Here is a 22,813-nt window from a genome sequence, read left to right as displayed (position 1 = left end):
ACATATTTGCAAATTTGCTTACTCATTAAAATTTATTTGTAACCCCAAAATACTCACAGCACTCTTATGGACACAGAGACACAGTGCCAAAAAATTTGAGTCATGTTCCCTGCTGAGGTTGGAGAAGACACTCTCCTTATTTCAGCTCTCAGACTGTAAACAAGTGTTCTCTTTGTGGTCTATGTAGTACAATGTTTTTCACATTTCTGTGTTTTTTCTTGTTGATTTCAATGTTTAAAATGGTCCCCAATCATCGGGCTGAAGTACCATCAAGCGTTCCTAACCACAAGACGTGTAATGTGTCTTATGGCAAAAATATGTATGTTAGATAAACTTCAAGCCTGAGTTATAGTGCTATGAGTTCAATGTTAATGAATCAACAATATATATTAAATAAGGTGTCTTTTCACAGAAACACACATAACACAAGGCTACATATTGATTGGTTGATGAAACTGTTGTGCCCAGTGGCTTGCAGGAGCCTAACCTTGTATTTCTCATTGCTGCCACGGTTCAGTATTTGCTAAGTCAATGTTTGCAGTGACTTTGTAGAACATAACTACAATAAAGAGAATCAACTGTTCTAAAAATAAGGATTGCAATGGTTACTCCACAGGATGAATTCAGGATTAAATGAATTGTATCTCACTTTTACATACTTGAATCTGGCATTCTATAAACATCCGTTTGGGATTCCTGTTATCATAACAAATTATTTCATTGTATAGCATATAAAGCCAAATACTTTCAGTGACTCCCCTTTGAGTAATGAAAATCTCTACTGGAAGAATTCTTTAAAAACACTCGCTTGAGCAGTGGTATAGAAATAGGACAAGCAAATGTGGATGAAATCCATATAATGACAGCTTCCTCTAATTTTGTTGTTGACAGCTGTTCATATCACAATTAAGATTGCTATGGGAAATCAAACATTTTATTGTAATGATCTTAGGGACTGAGCTGCCAGTTCTTTTCCACAGTGATTTCACTCAGGGTGGCGTGGAGACACTTCCTTTGCTGTTTTTAGAAGCTTTACACTCAGTGCTGGTTATCGAGAGATAATACCTTTACTAGAATTACAGGAAATGCACTAACATTTTCAGGAAAATTTGATGAAGTTAAACTTTATTCTATTTCTTCCATTTCTCCATAGCAGATGATTCTTCTAGATATTTTTCCTTCAGTAAACTTTTTGGGGTTATTTACGTGGGCTGATCCTTAACTTGCATGTAGTGTATTTGCAATGCATTCTTTTCAGTTTTGTTATTTCATTCTGTGTTGTTTAACTCTAAAATAACCATTTTTCATCACGCATATTATGTGATTCCACTGAAGTACACAGAGAGCTCCTGAGTGCTATTCACAATGACAAATTCCGTCTTGAGACACAATTCATTTTGTTTTACCACTACAGCTAATTTTTCTTTTGTTGTATTCAAAAGTGCTCCTTCAACTCAGCATTTTGCAGAGCGGCGGTACTTTGTCTTGGCATTCCTCAAGACTGGTCTTAACACACTATTGATTATTCTTCTCTCACACAATTTCTGAAGCTGATGGTGTAAACCTGTGTGATAAAGATAGTGGGCCCTTTTCTCCCTAGTGCCTAAATCACTTCCCCCTGGCAAGGTCGCTGCTGATGGAGGGCATTAACATTTCCAAAGCTCCAGGGATCTGTTGAGTGTGCTATTCTGGATTGCTTTGAAAGTGACAGCTGAGTTTTAAAAAATGTAAAGCCTAAGGCGAAACAATACTAATGGCCTTGCTGAGATTTCATGAAGCCACGTACCGAAAGAGTTAATGGACCTTTTTAATTCACCCTTTGGGAAAAATCTGGCTCACTGGGTTAAGTTAAATCAAAGAAACATGAATGCCCTGAAAGAATATTAGTGTTCTAGGGAGATATTTCATCATAATGGAAAAACCGCACGTTTGCTCGAATTTTTTTTTTTTTTTTGGAGGGAGTTACTTATTACAGAACATAGGTTAGTTAATATAGCCTAGTAGCTTTCTGTTATTTAGGTCAGGTTTGGATGTTGAAGATAGCTTCCATGCAGAAATCACTGGGTCTGTGACCAAAACTGAGGAAAACACTGACTTTTAATTACTTTGGAAACAGCACCTGGTCACATAATCAGGTGGAGACCTACACGACAATCTGTCACCACAACCTCACATTTTGAAAGCCCCTAAACAGAGATCCTATCATATCCTTAGAAAAACAGGAGTGCCATAAAAGAGACCCTTTAGTGTGGAAGTGAGAGACAGGACTAGCTGGATTTCCTAGGCTGACTAAGAATCCCTAAGCCTAGCTGGGAAGGGGAGCCCATCCACCTTTAAACACGGGACTTGCCACTTAGCTCACACCCAACCAATCAGGTAGTAAAGAGAGCTTAAAATGCTAATTAGGCAAAAACAGGAGGTTAAAAAATAGCCAATCATCTATCGCCTGAGAGCACAGCGGGAGTGGCAATGATTGGTATATCAACCCAGGCATTCCAGCCAGCAATGGCTACCCTCTTTGGGTCCCCTCCCTTTGTATGGGAGCTCTGTTTTCACTCTATTAAATCTTGCTCTTGCGGTCCGTGTTTGTTACGGCTGGAGCTGAGCTTTCGCTCGCCATCCACCACTGCTGTTTGCCCCCATTGCAGACCCACCACTGACTCCCACCCCTCCGGATCTGGCGGGTGTCCACTGTGCTCCTGATCCAGCAAGGCACCCCCTGCCACTCCAGATCGGGCTAAAGTCTTGCCATTGTTCCTGCACGGCTAGGTGCCAGGGTTTGTCCTAATTGAGCTAAACACAGTCACTGGGTTCCACGGTTCTCTTCCGTGACTCGCGGCTTCTAATAGAGCTATAACACTCACCCCATGGCCCAAGATTCCATTCCTTGGAATCCGTGAGGCCAAGAACCGCAGGTCAGAGAACAAGAGGCTTGCCGCCATCTTGGAAGTGGCCCGCCACCATCTTGGGAGCTCTGGGAGCAAGGACCCCTCGATTACAGAAGTTCCCAGCCTAGGGATCAAGAGCTATTTTTCAGAATTTTACAAAAGCTAATGAGAATGGTTTACAAAGGAGTACTTTGCAGTTGTTTTTGTTTAGAAATGATAAAAAACCTTTGTATTCGTCTCATACTGAGAATATACCTTAAACAACATATATGTATCATATAACTTAGATGACTTAAAAAGTAAAAATTAATAATTTGATGTTTAATACATGTGCTATAGTCTGAATATCTGTGTCCTCCAAGAATTCATAAGTTGAAATCTAATCACAGATGTGATGGAATTAGGAGGTAGGTCCTTTGGGAGGTGATTTGGCTCTACCCTGAAGAATAGGATTAGTGCCCTTATTAAAAAACAACAACAACAAAGGATCCGGAGAGTGCCCTTGTCTCATGTGAGGACACGGTGGGAAGGCGCCATCATCTATAAAACACCATGCAGGTCCTCACCAGACATCAAATCTGCTAAAGCCTTCATCTTAGACTTCCCAGCCTTCAGAAATGTGACAAATAAATTTCTGTTTTTTATAAGCCACCCACTTCATGGCATTTTGTTATAGCAGCCTGAGCAGACTAAGAGAGCAAGTAATCTGTTATCCTGAAAAAAGTATTTTTAAAATATGAGGGTCATGGGGTGGGTGACAAAGGAAATTTTTAGGCAGAAAATTTGGACCGTCTCAATTTTCTGAGTTTGCTCTAGCAGCCGTATAGTGAGGCACAGTTTTGTGGCTCATGAAGGCCATGGCTAGGTTAGTATAAGAGACCAGTGAACCTTTTCCTCAGTGGCTTGGGTATCCCAACATTTTATGTTTTGAATAAGGGAAAAAACGATTGAGAAATAATAATGTGATGGAAAGGGCCATAGGTTCAATGAGAGTCAGTAGATCAATTGGTTAGGGCTGGAGATGGAGATTTGGATCATCAGCTTAAAGATGGAACTTAAAGCCCTGAAACTGATTGCATTTACCAAGGACAAGTATATAGAGGTGGGCAGATGGATGGGGCTGAGGACAGCCCATTGCCATGCCAACATTTACAGGGTCCTCTCTGAGCCTCAGTTTCCTCCTCTGTCAAATGGGAATAACAATATTATTTACCACACAGATACACTATGATGATAAAGTACAATATGTAAGGCAGAAAAACAGCACCATGTGTCTAGAAAAGTACATGCCTGATAATTAGTTAATTTTATCATGCCATAATCTGTATTTTCCAGAAGTTTTGATTTCTAGATAAGAAAATTTGAAGAAAAAATATCTGGGCTGATGTTTCTTTTTCTTTTCTTTTTTTTTTTTTTAACCTTTTAAAAATCTTTTAATTTTTTTTTCAGAGACGGGATCTCACTCTGTTGCCCAGACTGGAGTGCAATGGCACAAACACAACACACTGCAGCCTCAACCTCCTGGGCTCAGGCTATCCTCTTGCCTCAGCCTCCCGAGTAGCTGGGACCACAGGTGCATGCCAACCACACCCTGCTGATGGATGTCTCTTAAATGTTTTCCACAAAATATTATTTTAAGGGCAAATGGCTGTTACATAAATCATAGATTCCACCTATTAAAGTTAAATTAGGTAACTTCACGAGGGCTCCATCACGATAACACGTGGTCAGACTCATTGAAAGGGAGGATGACATCGGTAGTGTTTCCCAAAACTATTTGACCATGGTTTCCTCATGGGGTTCTCATAAGACTGGTGTTCCAAAGAACCCACCCTGAGATATACTGTGAAGGTGGTTGTAACCTGCCAAGGAGAGACGTGATTCAGATAGAACTGCATTTACTTAGAGTTATTTGTGAAGCTGTTCCACCCTCCTCTGCTTTTAATTCCAGGGAAGAATGCTATTTTAAGACACTAAAGGGCTTCTTTTTACAACAGAACTGAAGTTTTTAGAGGTTATCGCTGCAGGATAAGCCAACTTATTGCGGTACAAATCATTCGCTCTATCCCTTTAAGAAATAGAATCGGTATTACCACCTCCTGACCCCTGCCTGCTTCTCTCCAAGGGATGTTGAAAGCGATAATTAGATAATTCGGGAAAGTATTTGGAAGCCTCAATGTAGACAGATGCTACAGATGTACAAAGGAATTCTCCTTCCACCTAGCTGACTTGCAAAACCTGTGGATTTTAGGAAGATATCTGGCTCATGAATCCTCTCCCTTAAGAGGATTACTAAGATAATGTCTCAGAAGTCTGTTGGCATTCTGAGATTAAAGAAGCTGACATTAGGATAGGAAGGGCTGAAAGGAGAAACATTTTATAATTCTGGAGGGATGGGGAGGAAAAGGAGGTGTGGTGATAACAGGTTTAAGTGCTGTGTCTTAGGTTTCTAAATACAAGTATTTTTCCTTTAAAAATATTAGGGCATCTTAACATATTTCTCTTAAAATAAACTAAGGTGCCCACTCTTTCAGAGGCACATGTAGCTTTATACCTTTACCTCTTTGTCTTCTGTATCTTCTTCATTGTCTTTTGCAGCTTGATTATACATTTAAAAAGTCATTACTGGCAACCTGAAAAGCAGTGGCTGCAGGTAAATCCTGTCTCAGCTCCTGTGGTTTTTAAAAATTCTGTCTTCTCACTTTCTACTCAGCAGGTTTCTACAATGGGGGAAAGGTGCTGCTATTCTCATATAGGCAAATATTGAAATTTGCAAACAGAACTCTAATTTTTTATATTAAATCCAGGTAACAGTTAATGTTACCTGGATTTAATTAGATTTGATGTTTTGAGGGTAATGTTTTATTTACCTGTGAGATTCTAATTTATATTACTGTGTCAATGAATGAACTGTTAGATTACTACTTGGGAAATTCAAATATATTCCATTTATACTCAAGGAAATAGAAGCTATCATATCTTTATTAGTGTGGATATCATATATTTGTCTAGGTGCAGCCATTATTTTCACAAGAAATGGCTGTGGAGTAACCAATAGGTGTTATCAGTGCATTCTGGTGGCTATAACAAAATGCCTTACACTAGGTAATTTATAAACAACAGAAATTTATTTCTTACAGTTATAGAGGTCGTGAAGTCCAAGATCAAAGTGCCAATAGATTTAGTATCTGGTGAGGGCCCTCTGCTTTATAGATGGCGCCTTCTTGCTGTGTCCGCACATGGCTGAAGGGCAAAAATGACTAACAAGCTCCTGCAGGCCTCTTCTGAAGGGGCACTAATCCAACCCACTAGGGCTTCACCAAGATGTCTTAATTACCTCCCAAAGCCTCCACCTCCAAATACCATCACCTTAGGGGTTAGGGTTTCAGTATATGAAATTTGGAGAGACACATACATTCAGAACATTGTAAAAGGTCACAAACACAAGTCTAAAAGTTTGGAGTGTTAACATTAATCTTTCTCCTAATACTTGTGTGACCTTGGGGTTACAATGTTCTCCCCAATTCTCAAAGCTGTTGAGAAGATAGAATGATATGATACATAGAAGAATACACTGAAAACATGAGGTATAATGGTGCCTTATTTTAACTAAGTAATCTGTAATTAAATAGAATAATAATAGGTAATAAATCAAATCTAAGGATTATGCAGAATTCCACATGAATAATTTAAGCTCTATGATGAATAGGGTTTCATACATTTTGTTCATTACTATATCCCAGTATCTGTAGACGTTGCCAGCACATGATATGTGTTTAAAAAAATTGGGAATGAAAGATTGTGAAGAAATAAAATTTTTAGTCATAATCTTCCCCTTTTGCAAACATTTATTGAAGGCAATTTGCATGTAGATTTCTGTAATGGGAAAGAAAAGATAGGAAAGGAAAGACAATGAACACTTATCAAGTGTCTATGATAGGACAGACACTTCACTGTGCAATGTGTTTTATATGCATTATCTCAAATGATCAATTATCTCTTCAAAATCAAGGTTGAACATTTCTTCCTCAGACTGAAGGAATGAATCACGTATCCATGTTAAACAAATTATTTGATATTTCCTTTACTACATTTACTGGGCTAAATTAAAGCAAAGCCAAATGGACAACTTTGTTTAAAGTGATAACGAGACCCAAAATACTGTTTCCTGATCACTTGATAATAGCTACTCAGTGAACTTGATAAGCCAGTTAGGAGGACCTTGCACACAAAATAGTTAGATTGGCTTCCTGATTGGCCCATGGGAGAGCTATCAGAGCCGTGGGTGCTGGAGACAGCTGGGCTCAGAGCTCAGGCAATGAATGGCCATTGCTTACTGCAAAGTGGCAGACAACTTGGGCTCTTTACTTCCAATCTGTCGAAATGATAAACAGCGGCACCTGTACATTGGAGCAGATGTATCCTATCCCTGTCAATGATGGTCTAGGTTAAGCAAAGAGCTAGGGCCTTTCTCAAAGTGGAAGTGGTGACTGAAATGTGTGTGCCTGGGAGCATTCACATATCATTAGGAAGCAAATCAGAATTAGCTGAAATATGTTAAAAAACATTTCATTAAAAGTAGTAGCAAAAAGAGCTACATTATACCATTACATAAGATAACTGGCACCTTAGAGATTCATTTCACACACATTCAGGGGATTTCTTACAGCATTCATCTAATAGCATAAAAAGTGTTTTCCTGAATATAAACTTAAAACATCTTGATGATGACTCTTTCTTTAGATATAAAATTATTATACTCACTACAAAGGCAGTTTAAATGTCAGGTTATTTTTTTTTTTAAATTAGTGTGGTAATTTTCTTTATGGGTTGCCTTCTAACAAAACAGTTATTCATCCTTAGATCTTAGAATAATCTCTTCTCTAGACATCTTTTTTCTTCTGTTTCCTCTCATTGTGTTTTTCTTTTTTCTTTGCTCCCTGATTCATGCTTTTCTTTCCTTAAAGATTGATTACAATGGTCCTCAGGCCAAGTTCTCTGGCAAACTCTATGTCCCTGGACGGGTTCGGCACTCTGTTGGGAGAATTTTGGGTTCTACTGAACCAAGGCAAGCCATCAGTTTTAGTTTTGTCCACTTTTCACTGGCCTCAATTTTAAAAAGCCAGCTACTGTGTCAGTTTTAAGGTTTAAAAAATTTACTCCTGATGCTCACACAGCTTGGTTCCAGAATATCTGTCAGATGTATTGCATACTTCTTAAAATCTTTTCTACAATAAAAGAAATTCTTTTCATTTGCATTGCATGAGAAGATATTTTTCCCTGAAGGATTTGCATTTCTCAGGCAGCAAAACACCTTGATATTTCCTCCCAAATGGTGAGGAAGGAGGAGTTACAAGGAACTTTACAAAGCAAATTTTTGAGTGTGGAGAGGAAAAAAGCCCTAATCCTCTTGGCCTGACTAAATTATTATTTCATATGCCCTTTGCTTGTAAGGTTTAAAGCAGTTCTGTAAGATCACTTTGCAGAATATAAGTAAACATGTAATTTACATCAGACAGGCTCTACCATTCCTTCCACCCACGATTCAACAAATATTTGTTGAGTGTTACAAACATAAGTGCTGGGGATATGCCAATTGGACACGCCCCTGCTCCCAAGAGGGTTTGGACCAGAAATCAGGCAATTATTATAGAATGTAAGAAGTGTGACGGAACACCCACAGGGGCAACTCACCCAGGCTGGAGCATCTGAGAAATCTTCCTAGAAAAGCAGTGGTATGCTGGACCTGGCTCTTACTGGGCCATGAAACTACATGTTAAGTTTTTAGGAATTTCATAAGCCAGTAACAACTGCGTTTAACAAACACATTGTTATTAATAATAAACACATTATTAATGTGTTTATTAACAAACACATTGATTATTAAAAATTAAGTTGTATAAACTTAGTTATATGAATTATATTAATAACAAAGGTAATAATTATACTAAAATCTCATTACTTTCTAATTATTTTACTATTATCTATGCTCTTGAGGTTAATCGTGTCAGTTGTATCTATAAGGTGGAAATGTTACATCAGGGTGTTCTACTCTGTGTTCAGTGACATCACGTGGGTAGTTTGAAATCCGCACGAGGGAGTAATTACACCACAGAAATGGGCAAACACTACAAATGAGCATGTTTCCCCCACAGATGTGACTCCTTCGCATGTTTACATGTAGGCTGGCTGAGGCAATGACTCGATCAGAACCAAACCAGATCACATATCACCACATAGAAGGGAAGTGCTGAGAGCTGGGATAAGGAGGTGTTATTTATGAGACAGGGCAGAGGCCATTGAAACTTCTCTAACACAACACTTCACTGCCCATGAGAAGCACAGTTCCATGGCAGGTGCTCTTCTCTTAAGTATGAAGAAGTCAGAAGGAGACTTTTTTTCAGGAGACCAGGAGAGCACCTTCTCTTATTCCTAAGAGTACACATTGAGTGTTAAAGCTGAATTGTGTTTCAATCATTTATTCTTGAGTAGGCTATATTAAATGTAATCTCATCTTTCGGCCCTGAAGTTAAAGTGAAAGCAAATCTTCAGATAAATCTCTAAAGATTAGAGATAAAGGAGTTTTTCTTTATCATCAAAAGGAGAATATTTTTGCTTTATCCCTTTTACGTGCAAGGAAAGTTAAAACTAGTTTGCTCTGGATGCATATCACATAAATGCATCATAAGCATTTTTTCAAACCTTCATTTTACTTTATAAAAAAAGGTGTGCTTCCCTCTTCCCTCTGCCCTAGCACCTGAAAAATCTGACCCTGTTATCCAGCAATATTACAAGCAGGAATAGAACAAACCCCAATTTTATGTGTGCTAGGTAATGAAGACATCAAAGAATAAACGATGTTTCAAGGTCACTGTTTCTCGATGGAGCGCAGTAAGTGGGAACTGATAGGCAGAATACAAATAGAATTTGAATATAGAAGATATTGTGAATCTAGAAATCATTGAGAACAGGCTCTTTTCCTTTAAAAACAAAACTAAAGAAGTAGAAATAGAATGTAAAGCTTTATAAATAGTATGGCCATTCACTTTTTTCTTAGAAATCAGGCAGAAGGGACCAAACAACCTGTCAATGGAACAGGCCAATTTTTCCCTCAATGTAAGAATAAAGTGGAAATTATGATTACATGGAAATTCCTCTAAAGCTCTTTGCTATGGAGGTGTTGATGTAGCCAACAGGCACAGACTAGAGTTGGATTGCTGACACAATCTCCTGCACTACCCCTTCCCTTGAGCCTGCTTTCTCCTAAAAGCCTTGTTCATAGACATTTATTTAGAGATCCATCTCCCTTTCTAAGTGATTCCCTGCCATCAAAAATAACACCATACATCCGTGGGTTTAATGAAGGGGTGTGGATTGCAAGTCTGATCTTCTGATCTTAGATGCTAAAAACAACCCCACAGACTATCATAGGTGAGACAAGACCAATGAGTCAGTGCTCTTTAGAATTTAGGTACCATAGATATTTTTAATAATAACAATTAAAATGCTTCGCCTTTAGGAGTGGTTTTGATTTGACTTACTCCATGCTAAACATTTTACGTGGATTATATCATTGTGCTCTCAAACAACCTTATGAGTAGGTACTATAGTCGTTCTCATTTTTAATGTGAGTTAATTTAGACAGATAAAAAATTTGCCCCAAATCACACAACACAGAACAACTAGATCCCATGGCAGTCTCATGTCAAAAATCTTACCTGGTAACTGCTATGCTATTCTAAAGAATACTAGACTAACTTCAAGTACATTTTAAGGTATTTTCTATTCCTTATCGCTGGAAGTCTCTCTGGCATTATATTTTCATGTACTGAATTCAACTCAGCACAGTGTACTGTTTCTTCCATGTGTAAAACAATGTGTTAGGAAGACTCTTTGCAGAATGTTAGAATAAATAAGATGTAACCCTTGTCCTCAAATAATTTATAATCCTGGGCAGGAGAAAGTAAGTACAAAAATAACCGTAACAAAAGGAATAATATGCTCACTGCCTTACAACGGACATGCTAATACAGGAGCTCAAAGGAAAAAAACAGATAAATGCTACTGGAATAAAAATATATTTATTTGAACTAAATTCTAAACTAATCCTGATATCTGAAAGAAGATTTTCTCTCCATCTGAATTTCCAAGATATTATTTTCCCTGAACATTTTGAAAGGAAAAAGAGCTAGAGAAAAAAAATAAAGATCTGGATGCTGGAAAAAGAAACCTGTAATAATCAGCAAGGCGATAATGTTCATAAAACTATAAACTATTAGAGCTGGTAGGGGACATTTAGATTAACCCCTCCTTTTACAGATGAGGAAACTAAGCCCCAATAGCTAGAGACAGAAGTTATTACATTCTCTGTTCTGTTCTCTTAGGGTTTTTTTTTTTTTCATCTTCATTTGAGCTGTGGATTGGGAAAAACTGTCTAGAGAAAATTAAGTACCTGAAGGCCATCCTGCTCATCTTTAATGGGTTCTACACTCGTCGGTAGTAAGAATTAATTGAATGGATGGTTTCAATTGGAATGTAATAAGTCTTCCTTCTTAATTTAGATTATCTCTGACAAACCAATCTTTTCCTAGATATTAGGTTTGAAATTATTCCGAATATAGTTAAATGATATCTAGTGAGATCAGTTTCATCTTCCCTGATAGGGTAGGAAGAAGGTTATCAACACATCTGAAATTCAAAGGCAGAGATTCAGGTTTTTTCTCCCTTCCCTTGGGGAATTTCCACAAATCTGAAAAGTTCTGAACTGTTGGGTAACTGCGGTGGTGGAAGATGGTGGAATAATGAAGGCTCTTCCCTGCCTTTGATGAAGATTGAAATTGGTGAATGTAGTAAGCTTGGTTGGGGCTTGAAGCACTAACAACTACGTTTCTTATCAATAGGTTCCCTATAGTATGCTGTGGGTAACAGTCCTCCCTTAGATGGCTGGCTCCTCAAAGGCTGAAGTCTATCTGGTGCTGGTGGGAGGGTAATTACTGAGGAAACAGTATGGCATGCTGGGAAAGTCTCTCTTTTTGAATCTGACAGACCTGGGCTGCAGTCCCCGTTCCACCACTTGTTTGTTACACGACCCCAGGCTTGCTACTTAATCTCTCTAGACTTAACATTTCTTACTTGTATAACAAAGAAATGAATGTTCTTTACAAGAATGCAGTGAGGATTTGAAATAAATACATAAGGCATCTAGAAAGACAAAGATGTTACCAGAGCAAGGACTCTGTCTTGTCCTCTGTATTAGTCCATTTTCATACTGCTATCAGGAGCTGCCCAAGACTGGGTAATTTATAAAGAAAAGAGGTTTAATTGACTCACAGTTCCCCATGGCTGGGGAGGCCTCAGGAAACTTAAAATCATGGCAGAAGGAGAAGCAGGCGTGTCTTATACGGCGGTGGGTGAGAGAGAGTGTGTGAAGGAGGAACTGTCAAACGCTTATGCAACCATTGGATCTTATGAAAACTCACTCACTATTACGAGAACAGCATGGGGAAAACTGCCCCCATAATCCAGTCACATCCCACCAGTTCCCTCCCTTGACATGTGGGGATTATGGGGATTACAATTCAGAGATGACATTTGGGTGGGGACACAGAGCCAAACCATGGCATTCTGTATTGTATTCCTTGTGACCGGTACTTGGTAGAGTATTTATTGAAAGGATACAGCAGGTGTTCAATCAAGGGTAACCATGGTTGTCACTGATTCTTTTCCCAAAAGGAAACTGGGAAAGTTTTAATATGCTCTTGCCCCGGTCTTTAAAAATGTGTATGTACATATAATATTGTACAAAAGGTATACAAATGGAGTTTGAAATGAGTGTCATGTTATTACCAAAATATTCTAACTTGGTTATACAACTGGGCATAGGCAATGTATTTTTTGGAAATAATCTCAATGTGCCTGATCCCTAATGGCTTCCTTGTGGGCTAAATAGGAAAGAAAATGGATCTGACAGTCCCTATAAAAACAGATCCGAGACAAGACTGGAGCATGAACATACATGGTAAGAATAAATCTTTTCTTTAGTCTGTAAATTCCACTTATTCATGATCTCAATTATGAGGCAGAAAAAGATTAGCTATTCCTTCTCCTAGATATGATGTGAGAGTTTGGGGAAAGAGATAGCCCATCTGAAACTGTGTTGTGTTCACCTTTGGCCTGCAGATACATACGAGAGAAAAAAGAACTTTATATTGTGTACTGTCGAAACTCAAGGAGAGGTTGGAAGCAATGAATGACAGGGCTGGATAACAGAAATATTTAATTAGAATTTATCATGTGGAAGTACTAGGCATAGTTGTAAAGGGAATCAGGCAGAAGGAGGGAGCTTGGGTCCTCCTGGCTTTGCTACCTCTTCCTTACCTTCTCATTGCAGGTTTTGCTGAAGGCTGTTGAACTTTCTCCTAATACTTAATCTATTCAGAAAATATTTACTGAACCTTGCCCTTGTGTGAGACTGACTCAGTGGGCACTGACATCATTAGGGTTAGGGTTAGGGTTATGCATCGATTAGCGAGATGGGCTTTGGAATCAGATGCTCTTCTACCCTTTGCACCGTGAGACCTTGGTAAGTCACCTAACTTTTCTGTCTTGGAAAATAACTTTTCTGTCTTTGCAAAATAGGGAGCTCTATCTCATCACAAGCACCCTTATAAATATTACACAATAGAAACCACGTAAAACACTTAGTATTGTCCCTGGCAGTAAGCACTCAATAAATATGAGTTGGCAGTTATAAATATTGTTGCTTTTCTGAAAGAGGCTCTGGGAATGACTTCTAATAGTAACTGCTTTAGTAAAATAAATGATTTCCAAAGGAGAAGTTGCCAATCATATCCTAGAGGAAAACGTTATTTTAATTTCTAAACTTTACAACTCTCAGGATGTCTGGCCCTAATTAGGAGTTAGCTTCTGGCTTCAGCTGGAGCTTGCCTCTCAGAAGTTAACCATATTTCTGGTTATGTAAATACTCAGCCTCAGTCTGGAAATCCAGAACTTCAAATGTGATGAGACTGTTTATCAAGAGTGTCCCAGGGTTTCTTCAAAAAAAAAAAAAAAAGATAAATTCAACCACCCAGTTCTTAGCTAGAATATAGATTTTAGACTCCAGCTCATGTGTATTATAATTTCATGGATGTGGCTCATATGGAAAATGAAACTACATATTTCTAAATTTAAAAGTAAATTCCATTCCCTTGATGAAATAAAATCTCTTTTCAGAATACATCTGTTCCACCAGCAAATCCTGTTGGTGTTTCCCACGGAGTTTGTCTAAATTCCAACCACCTTTACCTCTTCATGATATTTAAAGCTGGCTTTAGTTCTTCCTTAACTCCGTCTTCCACATTAGGCTCCTGGCTTCCTTTCCCTCTTTCCTGAAAAGTTTGGCTGTTCTCTCCTCTTCCTTAATTCCTTGCATCCTCTTTTCTCTATACCAGCCCTACCAGACACACTATTTGGTTTCTGCCATTTTTTTGACCCTTGGTCCTGTGTCCTCTCATGTCAGTGGACTCTTACATGCCCTATATTATCCCTTTTTTTTTTTCTTTTCTTTTTTGTTTTGAGATGGAGTCTTGCTCTCTCGCCCAGGCTAGAGTGCAGTGGTACAATCTTGGCTCACTGCAACCTTTGCCTCCTAGGTTCAAGAGATTCTCCTGCCTCAGCCTCCTGAGTAGCTGGGATTAACAGGCATGCACCACCATGCTCAGCTAATTTTTGTAGTTTTAGTAGAGACGGGGTTTCACCATATTGGATAGGCTGGTCTCGAACTCCTGACCTCCGGTGATCTGCCCACCTGGGCCTTGCAAAATGCTGGGATTATAGGTGTGAACCACCATGCCCAGCCTCCCTATATTATTTCTACTCTTGATTTTAACATTTCTTACAAAGATATGTATCACATTAAAGTACATTCTTTATTAACAGCAATAGTACAATAATGTAGTTGGAAAAATTCCAAAAAAAGTCTGATTTACATTCTAGTAATAAATAGCCCATCTGATCTCCTGAAGAATTTTTAATACTTGACCTAAACTATAGTTAATAACAAGGTATTTTATACTTGAAAATTGCTGAGAGAGTAGATTTTAAGTGTTCTCACCACAAAAAAAAGATAAATATGTGAGGTGCAATGCATTTGTTAATTAGCTTGATTTAACCATTTCACAATGTATATGTATTTCAAAACAATCTTGTAACATCACATGTATATACACTTTTATATGACAATTAAAAATAAATTTAAAGAAGATAATCATTTAGTTAGCACATTCTTTGAACTGGGCCAATTTCTTTTTTTCTTTCCTTTTTTTTTTTTTTTTTTTTTTTAACCTTTCCAGAGTCAGAGTCTCATCCTGTTGCCCAGGCTGGAGCGCAGTGGCATAATCATAGCTCACTGTTGCCTCAACCTCTCTGGCTCAAGTGATCCTTCTACTTCAGCCTCCCAAGAAGCTGGGACTACAGGCTCATACCACCACACTGGGCTAATTTTTATTTTTTTGTAGAGATGGAAGTCTGTCTGTGTTGTCTGGGCTGCTTTTGAATTCTTGGGCTCAAGTGATCCTCCTTCCTCGGCCTCCCAAAATGCTGGGTTACAGGTGAGAGCCACCACACCTTGCCTCTTCTTTTAATGATTTTTATTACTTCATTAAAGATTTCTTAAATGAAACTGTTTTTATGCCACTGACTTGATTCATACTAAACTGCTAGCATCGTTTTTGTGCCATCAATACAAAAGTCAACATAGTGGGGAAAGGTAAATCCTGTTTGTTTTATCATAAGGAATAGTTTTTATTTTTCAGACAACTCAAAATGGTCATGGGGGCCCCTAGAACACCATGAACTCCAACTTGAGAACTGCCATTTTAATTTGCAAAGAGATTCCATAAAACTGTATTATTTCTTCTTTGTATCTAGCTATTTTATAGATGAGGATGGAGCACTAAGGGATACTTCAACACTTAGTATGTATTAGGAACTTAAAATTTGTCTTTGTGATATCAGTGAGTAAACTAGACATACCTAAAATCCAGGTCCTCTGATATCTGGTCCTGTGTTCCTTTTATTAAAGATTTATTTATTTTTCTAGGTTTGGATGGACATAGGGAACCAGTAGCAATGTAAAGGGGGAACATCTAACTGTCTAACCTCCACACTGGGCCACAACTCCATCAATTTGTATGGCAGTGAGTGACATTAATTACCTCGACTTGTTACACTACAAAACTTTGTGGGAGTGATTTCAGACATTGGATTCAATGTATGTAGACTATGCTCTCAGAAATAACATTTTTTAAACTTGAAGCTGGCCTCCCAGTCATCTCCCTGTGTGAACAGGCCAACTCTCCTAAAAAAGGAGCTTTTGCTTTTTTAGTTTTAAGTGAAGAAATGTAACTCCACAAAGAAAGCAGGGTGCAGGAGTGAAATGACCAGCCATGCAGCAGACTCAAGACAAACTGGTTGAGGACAAACAGTGTAACTATTACAGAAGTGGTTTCTTTTTTTCTTTTTCTTTTTTACTTTTAAGCTCTGTGGGACTTGAGAAGGAATGGTTTCTTTGCTTGAAATGGGTTCATTTCTTAATAGTTGTTTGCAGCTCACTCACTGGTGCATTTGCTTTTTTTCTTTATTATGTATTCAACAAGCATCTGCCTACAATTTCTATGTGCCAAGTGCTGGGCTATGTTCTAGCTACACAGCTGGGATCCCAGCCATTCATGGAGTTTCAGTGAGTGAAGTCAGGAGAAGACTAGTAGGGAACAAATACCAAACAAATGCATATATAATAGATGCTGTGACAGATTTCTGTGATAGAGAATTGCAAGATGGACATACTGAAAGGTGAGAAGAGTGCAAAACATTACAGAAGAGAGGAGCTACAAGTATATTCAAGGAACTGAGAGAGAGACTATGTGGCTGAACAAGTAAACAAAAGGGCCAGTGGTATTAAACAAGGTTAGAAGGTAGGCAGGGGCCAGATAATGCCAGAGCTTGCAGGAATTTTATTCCATTCTAAGTATAAAAGAAGCCACTGAAAGGCAAAGTGGGAGACTGGGGACATGGAGGGAGGTGGGTGTGGTGCATGACCTTATTAATATTGTAGAAATACTTTGGCTACTGGATGAAGAACAAATTGGAGGGGGTTACAGAGTGGAAGCCAGGAGACCAGTGAGGAAGCTGTTGCTTTTAGAGAAACTGAGGTTCCTTGAAAAAAATATATAATAAGTGATAGAAACTTCCTGTTCAAATATGTCCAGGCCCTGGGGGAGGAGAAGCTTCTTCCTATTACTTATTATTGTCTGGTGCTATGTTATGTTAATTAATTTATATAATTGCTGATCTGTTCAGTGTCTGTCTCTCCTTTTAGAAAGTAAGCTTACTGAGGGCAGGAACGGTGCCTTGTTCACTGCTATCCCCCGTACAAAGCCATGTCTGCCACATGGATTCCCAATAAATATTTGATGAATGAATGAATGAATGGAAAGGGTAGAAAAGAATACTTGACTTGGAAAATGTATGCACATGCACCAATGGAAACAGACACCTACTTCTAGGAAGTTGTGATGGTCTCAAACTGCAGATAATTTCATCCACGTGTTCCTCCTGTCCTAGTCTCTAGAGCGGTTTTTAACATTAGCCATCTTAGCACCTGATTACTTGAGCACCAACAGGATACCGTGCCTTTCAAAATAACATTAATTGGTTTCTAGGCATACATTTGAGAGGAATGGATGATTGCTATTTTTTCCACAGGAAAGAAAGAAAATGGCCTTTCATGGAAACCCCAAACGTGCTATTTCCCCAACAGGTGATGGTAATTTGGAGCATCCTCCTTTATACAGGCTACCCTGAGCCCATTAAAATCCCCAAAAAGGCCTCTGAAACTCTAGCTCATCCATCTCCCAGGGAGCAAAAGGGACCCAGGCCAGATTCTTTCTTCTTCATCCTACCAGTTCACCCTGAAAAGCCCAAATCTAGTTTGAATCATGCTTAGCCAAGGAGACCTAGTAGGAATCCATGGCTCCTTTTTTCTGCTCTGCAAGGTCTTCCTACTACCTGTCCCCTTCTCTGTGATTATATTTGAAATCTCTTTCACAAAGGATTTTAAAAATTAAAGAAAGCTAATCATGCAACTCTTTGCCTGACATATTTTAGTATAAATGACTTTCAATTAAAATGCAATCACTCAGTCACCGGGTTTAAAGGACTGATATAGATTTGGTTAGTGTTTCATGAAAGGGAGACTAGTCAAGAGAACAGAAGGGCATTGTGCAGTCATCACTATAGGAGAAAAAGGCTGATGAAGGAAGAGGCGGGAGACCCACTGCAAACTTCTCAATTTTGCTTAAGGCGGGTCCTGTTTATCTTCAACTGGGTGGAGACAAATAAAAATTGTGCACCTGGCATTTGCGTTGCGCAGCTGCAAACCCAGGAGCTCTGTCTCATATGATTTATGAAAATGTGCTACTTTTTTTCTTTTCATGTGTGCTTGACTTCATACAAAGGAGCATTTTCCCCTGAAGATTTGTTAATGAAAGTTATGCCATAGTCTTAAAAGGAAGTCAGATGGGATGTTTAATTATTTACAATGGAAAATATAGAACATGTGCCTGGTCTGCACAGCCGAAGATATAATTAGAAGTTGCTAGACAGAGAACAGGGCGAGGGTGTGCAGACATTTCAAACATTAAAAAGAAAATTCCCCCCAAATTGCTCACAAATGTGAGGGATTAGTCAACATACTTGGGGCTCTCTGAAACTTTTTGGCAGCCCATAATTTCTTCGTGATTGAGTAGTTGCAAGCTAAAAAATTGCTTTCCCTCTCAATGCCATTTTGTTAGAAATTTTTAATGATGTAGCAAATTTGTGGCTCAACAGGAAAAGCTCACTGACAGCATATTAAAATTTATAAGCCCAGCCGACATACCTAGTTACTTCGTTTTTAGGTTACCGCACCTGTATAACGTACATGTATTGGCAGATACATTACTAATGCAAATACCTTTGCAGACACCTGCATGCTGTTTTCTTGCATGTTCATAATGGCTTCAGAAATCTTGACATCTATTGGGTCCATGACCGACTCAATGTTGAATGGCCCCTCCAGTCGCTCTGCCACCAAGAGCATTGCATCTGTTAAAATACAGGAACATGATTTATTTGCTAACTGGGAGCTCCAGGTTCCCAACCTGTGTTTAAACATTGTTAAAACAACTGGATGAAAAATAACGGTGCATTCACGTTTTTAAATTTGCTTTCATATAGTCCAAAATGAAATAGATGACTGAATCTTAGGGCGATTGTATTTTGTTTGAAGATTCAAAATTATTTTATATGTCTAGAACCAGGGCTGAAAATAAGAAAATCAGTCCAAATGCAGAATGTTAAATATATCTAATGAATCCACATGAAGTAAAAACAGTATTAGGTCAGGGATCAGCTGCATTTAGAAAAGGAGGTCTCACCTATCTGCTTCTGGAGTCTGGGGAAAACTGAGAATACAAGGGAAGAAGTGCTGATTTGTGAATTTGGATGCGCAAAAGTCAAGACCCAGTTGAAGTATATCTACCTGTGTGAAGCATTTCTGGATCTCTCAAGATGTACAGATCTGTCTGGATGTGATCACACTACTCAGCATTCCTTTCAGCATTTGCACTTTGACATCTTTTGGGGAACAGGGGAGCTTCTCTGATTTGGTTTTGTATATTCAAGGCCTATTATGGTACCCATCACATTATAAGCTCTCAAAAAAGTTGAGGAAATTACACTGAACTGAAATGAACTCAGTATTGCTTGGAAAGATTTAGTTTTCTGTTGAAGACATCAGCTATATTCAAAGTTTGAAAGCTACTGTGGCCTGGGGGAAAAAGGACACGTTTTAGGGTTGGATCATAAGGACTTAACACAGAGTCACAGTTTAAAGTTATGGGGTTGAAATCATCTCTTAGCAGGTTCTCTTCTTGTTGAAATTAAAACACTCTCTCCTCTAGTAGAACTTATCTTCTATAGGTAAGGTGAGAAGCTGTTTGATTTGTACCATAAAGTGAGGAAGTTTCCCTTTGGTGATTTCAATGTTTCTGTTCCACGTTGAACTCTGACCATGGTACTAGGCTTGTAGGTTCTGAAGCCTGCAAACTCATCTCCCCCAACCACAATAAAAATGCTCAAGTTAACCCTCTCCTAAGCAGGTGCCTTCTTGGCCTTGGGAAAAGGCAATCCTATTGATGACCCAGCACTATTAAACATAAAACTAAATGGCCCCATTTGCCCAAACTACCGGTTCCTGTATTTCTATTCGTTATCTCAATTCATTTGCCTTGTTATATAAACCAAGATAAAACATTTTTGATGTAAGTAGGCACCTATTTATTTTTCTTTTAATGTAGATCACCAGTCAGAATATGCTGCTTTATGTTGTTTATCTGGTTTATGTGATTACTAATTTTTTAAAAACACAATATAAATAAAAATATGAAATAAAATTAGATTCTTCTTTGAGGACTCGAAAGCCAGTATACACTAGCTCAAAACTTCAGGATCATCCTTAGTGAGATCTTTTGCAAACTTAAAAATTTGCTAAGGGTAGATTTCATGTTATGTGTTTTTTTTTTATTATCCACAATAAGAACACTAATGACTATCATACTGATTAATTTCAGTAGTTCTTATTAATCAAAATACCTGTTGATAAATCATTAAATAGTGTGAATGTATGCAAATATATTGAAACACTGTATTCCTTTTACTAAAAAACACACAAATTATTCAAATTCTTAGAAAAGCTCAGATAAAATTGTGTGTGAAACATCTAGATAAAATAACATGGATGCACTGATTATAATGATACCTAGGTTTTTGTGAAGAATAGGAAGAAGACTGACAAAGGACATAAATAGTGTTTATGGGCTTATATTTTTCTGATGACAAAGTTGTTTGTGAAAAAAAGCTACCTGATAGAAGGCCAGAGAAATCTACACAAATAACACGATGTCTAAAAGTAGAAAAAAATTAAAAAAAAACATACATGTATTCATATGATATAATAAACCCCATCCCCAGTTCCCCATTTTGTTCTAAATATTCATGACATGAAAGGAAAAGCAGATTTTAGAAAACTCCTCCAATATTTTTTGAGGCCACTGTAAAAGGTCAGGTTCATAACTACTGCCTGTAGAGGCCAAGTTCAAACACATGATGAGGTGACAAAGCAGTGGAAGGTCAGAACTGTCGGCCCTGGGACTTGGAAAAGGCCTCAAAGTGAATGGTGGCTCTTCTTTGACCCCAGGCCCCAGGCGGAGAGAGGGTCCGCATGGCCCACTGAGCAGCCACGTGCATCTATGCTTGACTGGTTTGCTTCCCACCTGCCGGGCACGCCTGTCATCAGTCAAGCTCCCTGGGTTTTCGGAGAACCTCCTTCCCACCTTGGGGCTGAGGAAAGCCATGCCTTAGGACATGACACCTCAGCCTCTCTCTCAGCTCAAAGTGAAGAAAACACAAAATAACTTTGCGACATCAAGGCAGTAGTTGGTAAGTTTCTCTGAAACCAGTTAAGTCACAACATAGCATAACTTACTCCAGAGGCTGCCATCCTGGGCTGTCTTAATTATCTCTGTTCCACTTATATTTTGAAATATTGGGAACATTATTTTTAACTCTGCTCTTGGAGCTTTTTTCTCTTGCCAATTAAACCAGGACAGTTACAGTATGTCAGCTAATGATCAGCGGATCCTTTCTGCTCACATCTGTGTTGCCCATTTTGTTTCTCCTAAAAGAAGACTGTTGCCTCCCTAAAGCAGTATGTAATTTTTGTTTGGAGAATAAAATTTAGATATATTAGAAATAACTGGTATCTCCGCATGAGGTGTGGATGCACACAGAGAGACACTGACTCTGTGTTAGTATAGGGTTGGTGGGGGGCATGTAGCTGCTCCACCAGAGGTGCCCAACCAAAGGCAAGGAGCTAGGATGCAGGTAAAGCCATGCCTCTGGGCCAAGGCCCTCTACTTGTGTAAGCATGGAGTTTCTGGTTAGGAATGAAGACTGTGGAGTCAGGTGCCCAGGTTTCAATCTAAACTCCTCCACTAAATGGCTGGGAGTTAATGTATAAGTCGTGTAGTTCACAAAGTCCTATTTTCTTTTTCTTTTTTGAGACGGAGTCTCACTCTGTCACCCAGTCTGGAGCGCAGTGGCACAGTCTCGGCTCACTGCAAGCTCTGCCTCCCGGGTTCACGCCATTTTCCTGCTTCTGCCTCTCCAAGTAGCTGGGACTACAGGTGCCCGCCACCACGCCCGGCTAATTTTTTGTATTTTTAGTAGAGACGGGGTTTCACTGTGGTCTCGATCTCCTGACCTCGTGATCCACCCGCCTCGGCCTCCCAAAGTGCTGGGATTACAAGCGTGAGCCACCGCGCCCGGCCCAAAGTCCTATTTTCTTAATCTGTGCAATGGAGATTATGACAGTGTATACCTCATAGTGGTGGTAGGCACAATGAAATGAAATCGTACTTGTACAGTTATTTAGTACAATGTCTAGCACAAAATTAGCTCATAACAAAGCTTAGCTTTTATAAGTCACCACCTCCAGGCACTGTAAGGGGAAAGGAAAGGACCAATTTGTAAGATATTTTGGTGGAAGTATTGACAGCAATTGCTATGAGGAATAAGGGAGTAAAAGGCACATGGATGACTTTAAGATGCATAGCTGGTGCTCTTTTGTATGTTAAATTAATCTTTTGATAATAGCTGCCTTTTGATGGATGAGTTCATTAGTGAGAGATACAAAGCTGCATTATTTTCTCATGATGTGCTTCTTTGCCAATTAAAGATGACTGCAATATCTTTGACACTCTTTTCACGGAGAGGTGGGGTTTATATACTGTCCTCTGAATCTGGATTGGCTCAGTGACTCCTAT

General features: G+C 38.8%; 1 protein-coding gene across 1 annotated transcript in view; it reads right to left on the bottom strand.

The window, feature by feature from the left end:
* GPC6 (glypican 6) overlaps window positions 1-22,813 on the bottom strand; it is a 1,175,399-nt gene that overhangs the window by 99,232 nt on the left and 1,053,354 nt on the right. Inside the window, exon 5 of the mRNA XM_030813553.1 lies at window positions 18,904-19,034. Within this exon, the coding sequence (XP_030669413.1) occupies window positions 18,904-19,034 (131 nt within the window). The remainder of the gene's footprint in view (window positions 1-18,903; window positions 19,035-22,813) is intronic.

The sequence above is a fragment of the Nomascus leucogenys genome, chromosome 5 (assembly GCF_006542625.1).
Source record: "Nomascus leucogenys isolate Asia chromosome 5, Asia_NLE_v1, whole genome shotgun sequence".
Classification (NCBI taxonomy): Eukaryota; Metazoa; Chordata; class Mammalia; order Primates; family Hylobatidae; genus Nomascus; species Nomascus leucogenys.
This window is presented reverse-complemented; position numbering and strand designations above follow the sequence as displayed.